The sequence below is a fragment of the Sesamum indicum genome, linkage group LG9 (assembly GCF_000512975.1).
Source record: "Sesamum indicum cultivar Zhongzhi No. 13 linkage group LG9, S_indicum_v1.0, whole genome shotgun sequence".
Taxonomy (NCBI): domain Eukaryota; kingdom Viridiplantae; phylum Streptophyta; class Magnoliopsida; order Lamiales; family Pedaliaceae; genus Sesamum; species Sesamum indicum.
The window spans coordinates 3,664,953-3,670,905 of record NC_026153.1 but is presented as its reverse complement, the minus strand read 5'-3'; the positions used below and the strand labels follow the sequence as shown (position 1 = coordinate 3,670,905).

The 5,953-nt window shown below is 34.5% G+C and overlaps 1 protein-coding gene and 1 long non-coding RNA gene across 2 annotated transcripts in view; one reads left to right on the top strand and one right to left on the bottom strand.

Moving 5' to 3' along the window:
* LOC110012577 lies at positions 7 to 1,336 on the top strand. The gene is made up of 2 exons (XR_002287791.1): positions 7 to 273; positions 367 to 1,336. It is a non-coding gene; the product is annotated as an uncharacterized LOC110012577 (long non-coding RNA).
* LOC105170481 (bifunctional bis(5'-adenosyl)-triphosphatase/adenylylsulfatase FHIT) overlaps positions 4,170 to 5,953 on the bottom strand; it is a 2,812-nt gene continuing 1,028 nt past the window's right edge. Inside the window, exons 3-5 of the mRNA XM_011091250.2 lie at positions 4,961 to 5,107; positions 4,610 to 4,708; positions 4,170 to 4,544 (exon numbers count right to left, since the gene is read on the bottom strand). Coding sequence (XP_011089552.1) covers positions 4,428 to 4,544; positions 4,610 to 4,708; positions 4,961 to 5,107 — 363 coding nt within the window. The 3' untranslated portion in view covers positions 4,170 to 4,427. The remainder of the gene's footprint in view (positions 4,545 to 4,609; positions 4,709 to 4,960; positions 5,108 to 5,953) is intronic.

Here is a 5,953-nt window from a genome sequence, read left to right as displayed (position 1 = left end):
AGGTTAAAACAACTGGTAAAAATCCTCATGTTATATTCTTGCTGTAAAGAGGTTAAACACACTGTAAGAGAAGTTGTAGTAATTACTTGCAGCATTTTACTGATGTTACTAGCACCAAAGATACGGTGAACGGCTGCAAACTTCTCAGGCTCCGCGGGAGGAAAGTAGGGGCTAAAGAGGCAGTCCTTGGTGCAACGACGTCGGAGGAATCTGCATGCAGCACAAGGCATGATGGTTCTGCTACATGACTCCATTGCAAGAAGAGGATAAATGGTATGTCTGTTCCTTTCTGTTTTTGTATGTGTTTAGTTATGGTTCTTGGATACTCACAGAGCTGATGAGCACTGGTATTTATTAATTAATCAGGTAAGGATCCAGAGAATTAGCTGGAAGAACAATCCCTTTAATAAAACTTGATTTCATTGGCTGATTTTTAGTTTTATGTGGAATATATATAATAAGGGCTGTCATATTCAAGGGCAGATTCAGTGAAATGGAAATTGCTAGAGAACTTGGAAGATCTTGTTGATAGCCTTCAGTTGCCACAACAGCTAGCACAAGAATTAACTCATGCCAAGCATGTAATAATATTATGAGGGGGTTTGAATTCTGAACATTATATTACCCTTTATATGCTAACACTTGTTTCTTTTCTAAATTATGATAATAATAATAATAAAATGGATCAAAGATTCTTGGTTTTTTTGAGTTAACGTTGCTAGCATTTTAATCTTCTATTTCTATCTTTTTTTTAAAAAAATTTAAATCTTGCATGCTAGTAATAATTATGGATAAACTACAACATAATAATATGTGTAAATAAATGATGTGGGAATGACAATCGCATGACTTAATCATATATTTTTGTCTTCTACTTAACTGATAGCAGTTGAGATGCTATTTTCTAAGAATACATAAATATTTACATGCAAAATGACACAAAATCAGAAATATCTACTTGAGGGCCCTAATCAAATCTCCAACCGACAACCTTTTCACATTTTTTTTAGAAAAAAAGATAATTGATTACAATTATATTAAAATTTTCATAACACACAATTTAACATAAATAAATAACAACTATTAAAATAGAACAATATTCATAAATTGGTGGAGTTTAAACCCATAATTAGCTAGTCACAAACTTCAATTCTTTCAAAAATAGCTAACACTTATTTGGCTCTAGGTGATAACAACGATCACTTTCATTCAAATATCGATGGATATTTTGTAAATATCCTTGTAAAACATACTTGGGTGTAAGTATTTTTATCAAACATATTTTGATAATTAAATTTGAAGTCATCCAAACTTTTCGTGAATAATTGCTGCATAAGCAGAATGAAAAACACCAAAGAAGCACAATTCAACATTGTTGAGGAGCATTCTTATTATTGATCATACCTGATTAATTATATTATATTTATTATGTAATCAAAACTATATAATTTATTCCAAATGCACAAATTATTTAATTAATATTGAATTGGTATACATACAGTCCAAATCTTTGAAATGAAATCATTATTTACAAATTATTATATTTTTATACATAGGGTATCAATATTTCAAAACCTAATGAGATTATTTAGCCTAATTAACCAAAGAGTGGAAGCCCCCCTAAGGCAAATTTGGTAAAACCAAATGACACAAAGCGTAATGAGCAAAATACCTACCAAATTTTCCATTTTTGTAGCACTCACACCATCACACGTCTTTCATAATCTATTCATTTTCACTTATTTTTCATGAGTTCTTGTTTATTTCTGACAAGGGTCTTACTAATTTCAACATCAGAATGCTAACGCATATTTTGCATATTAGTCCCTATAAAATCGTAGAATTCTTGTGACCTCAATCTGTCCTTCAATATTTTATGGTGTTGTGTTGCTCTAATAGACATCAATAATATTTTTTCTTAATCCATATAAAATACTTGTTTGTTAGCTAATATACCTAGGCCGTATTGCTTGCGTACCGTACATTTAGTTTCTAATCTATTACCAATATACGTCTCGTACTTATTCGTATTTAATTAATCTAGTTAAAAACTAAAAAAAAAGACAAAGAAAAAAGGAAAATCATTAGCTGAGAACATATGGTGTATTAAAAACTACATTCTTTAGTAATATGGGCTGATGAGCAAATAACGTGAAAAAAGTTCAAGTTCTTTCTGAACCGGAAGGCTCCACAACCTTAACAATGAATGATGTTGATGCATCAATTGACCGTTGACTGACGGAACTTCTATTAGCCAATAGTTATGATGTAATAAAAGCTAGCCTGGGCACAGGTTTGCCTTCCCAAGGAGCAAGGAGGACATGGTTTACAAAGATTAGGAGCAATGAACAAAGCACTGATGGCGAAGCACCTTTGAGACGTTATATCTATGAATGATACGTCCTTCTGAGTTAAGTGGGTTTTGAGATACAGGCTTAAAGTGTAGATTGTACATTGAGGAAACTGATGCAGCTGCTGTCTAATTTAATGCCAAAGGCTGAGTACAGAATAGATGATGGAGATACGGTTCTTCCGTGGGAGGATCCGTGGTACTCTGATGGAGTGTTGACTCGTAAATTTCCCCCATATTGCTTCTACTACTGGGGTCCCTCAGAAGGCTAAGGTAGGAACTTTCATCTCAAAAGGTGAGTGGTGTTGGCCTCTACCACATTCCACTGAGGTAGCTGAGATAGTTTTGGGTCTACCAATTATACACGGTGGGTTTGACTCAATACAGTGGAGGAAAACGACTGGCAGGATAATCTCGGCTAGGGCTTCTAATTTATTCCAAGAAGTGATATTGGCAACGCTCTTGCAGGGACCTTTCAAAATTGCAAGGAAGAGCTTCATTCTGTAGCTGGCGCTCCTAGACAAATTAACTACTATGGATGTTTCTTGGCTCCAATTGACAAATACAAATTGTGTTTTATGTTAGGATAGGCTCTTGGAAAAATATGATCACTTGTTAGTGTGCTTTTTCTACAAAGTGCTCGCAATTACTAGTCAACGAGGTTCGGCCAGGTATTTCGTTGCATGTGGCTATAGTTCGAGTATCTAAACAATAGAGGGGGAAGAATGTTATTAATGCATCAAGAAAGCACACCTGGATGTTGTATGATTGTACTCCTTTTTTAATTTTATGCAATTCACATTTTTCCAAAAAAAAATGAATAAGATAGATTCGAGTCGAGATCCTGAATGACGTGTCAAATTCAATTTGATTATCGAAAACTAGTGTTAGCAATGAGATTTACAGTAAAACCTTTAGTCATAGTGATGGACTGACCTGAAACACAAACGTTAAATTTGTTACAGATGGCTTTTAGTTAAAAAAATTTCAATGCTTAAGTGTTTTTTTCCTTAAGAGGATCAATGTGTCATGGATTATATGAAAACACATCTCACGATGTCCATTCTCAAATGATTATAAATGGATGCCATTATGGGTTCATGAGTCTGACTCGACCAGATGAAAAAGATACAAATTCTTATCTTATCGTGCTATTTTGAGTTTCATTGGGGTAAATTTTTCTCTATGGTAGTTTTATTATTTAAACAATTAAACTCCCATCATATACATATTACAATGAGTATAAATCAGTGATGCATGCTCTTTAGTTTTTTTGATTTTAGGATAAATTATATTGATAATTTCTAAAATTAAGTTAAAATATATAAATATCTCATAATTTTGTAAAATTGTAAATATATTTTTTAAAATTATAATTGTAATTACAATTACATCCCTTTTTCAGAGTCAAACCTTACTCATATACTCCTGAAAAATATTACACTAACACCCGTTAGGGGGACGTAGCTGTAATTTTATAAAAAATAAAAAGTAACATATTGTCCATGATTTTTTATTCGATCAAAATATAATTTGAGTTTATCTAAATAACTCATCGCCAAAAAGTAATTTATTATGTCCATTTTACGTCAAGATATCTTTTATATTGAATTATATTTTTGTGTCGTTGTAATGAATTCAAATTCATTTAATGTGGTACCATTTGAAACCCTAACTCAAAATTCACATCCTTTCATCCAAATGCAGATGCAGCCTACTAGAATGGGTTGGCTGCTGACTGAATAGAAGTAATAAGGGAGGCAGTTTAGTTAATTTCTAAAACAGGAGGGAGGTTTATGTAATTATACAAACCAGCAGGGAAAGAAAGTGTAATTATTATCCCATATAAAATGAAACATTAATTTGAAATGAGAATTCAATAATGAACGACACGATACTGAATTGTCAAGCAAGAGCCAAACAAATAACAGGAACAGCTATTCTGGATACAAGATCTGAGGAATTGTGCCATTGATTCATAAAAAAGGGCTCTTGATCACAAACAACACCAAATAATCCAGAGAGACCGGGCAATTCATAAGCACAATGCAAGTACAACGACTCCCGTACCGTTTTTCTACAAAAAAAGCTTCCTGTATTCGGCCGCCTCTTGAGCCATCTCCTCCATGCTTCTGTCCTTCCTCTCTTTGTCAAGATCGAGCTTCTGCTTCAGTTCCTTTTCCTTCGAATCAATCTATGCAATGGATTAGCAGCAGAGAAAATCTAAAGGGGACAAATCTATATGCAATAATGTCTTACAGCTTCGTAAATTTCATCGTTGTTCTCGAAATCACCACTTTTGCGTGGGAGTATGTGGATGTGGACATGTGAAACAGTCTGTCCAGCCTGTGGCCCATCCTAAGGTTTCAAGGGATCTCCAGATATTAGGACTTGGAAGTCAAGATAGAGTTAGCTAACAGTTTCAACAACTAGAGGAGAAAATGTCCATGCATCTGTTGCTTAGGAAGATAAGGATATTCAACCAGATCAACAACTTGTAGGCAAGCAGACAGAGGAAAACGATATCAAATATGAAATAACTAAATGTAACATGAGGATGAGGGGAAAAAACAAGTAATGGTTGCCTTCATATGCTATGCTTTATCTTACTTGGATTGTGAATGTGAGCGAAGATGCATTGTGATAGGACTCTAGCTGGTGACCGATCTTCTGAGCCGTAAGCCACAGATCACTTGTTTCATCAGCAGTAAGATCAATGAAGCGCTTGACATCACGTCGCGGGCAGACAAGCACATGTGTTTCGTGTCAAGTAAACAAAATGAGAATCTAAATGTGCAAGTGTCACGTGGTTGGGAATCTTTCTGCTTATCCTTTTCCATGGGCCAAACAGATGGGAATATGGATGGTGCAGAGATTCAACAGATGAAAAGGCAAGACTTCTTGCCCTCAGATTGTTGCAAAATTATGTAAATTAAAGGGATTAAAATATGTTTACTTTTCCAGCATAAACTTCAGAATTTCTTTATGATGAGGGAGTTGGGACACTTGCAAAACCAAAACCCACCCACGTCGAGAACTTCCTGAGCTGAGATGGGTCAAAAGATGTTTGTACTGTTTGATCTAAAAGCATGTACATAGCTATTGTTAACATGAAGAACATGCTAGTATAAATTTGATCGGTAAAGCTCAACCAACTAAATTTCAATTTACTCTACATTTTTACAAGATCCAACCTGTCAATCCATGTAATATCTACAAGTTACAGTCGATCACTATGTGCTGTTCAAATATGAACTGAGAGAAGGATATGACCTGCAACGAAGAGCAAACACAACCCACAATCAACACAATATCATTGGAGACTAAACGTGAACGAGTTGAAGTACAGAACAAATTTTCAAAAACGTCAAAGAGTGATGTTTCTTTCAGTTTCTGCTGTTTTGCCATTTTCACCCAAGACCCTCTGTAGTTATAATCTCAGCTCAAAAGCACAGATTCACATAGTTGATTCTGGCGATCATGTTGTTCAAGGCTTCTGCCCATGAGATTGGTGATAGACAATATAGGCACTTATTTTTCTTAGTAACCTTAAGTGACGATCAAACATTTTATAATCATGACGTTGTGCAAGCCTATCCAGTA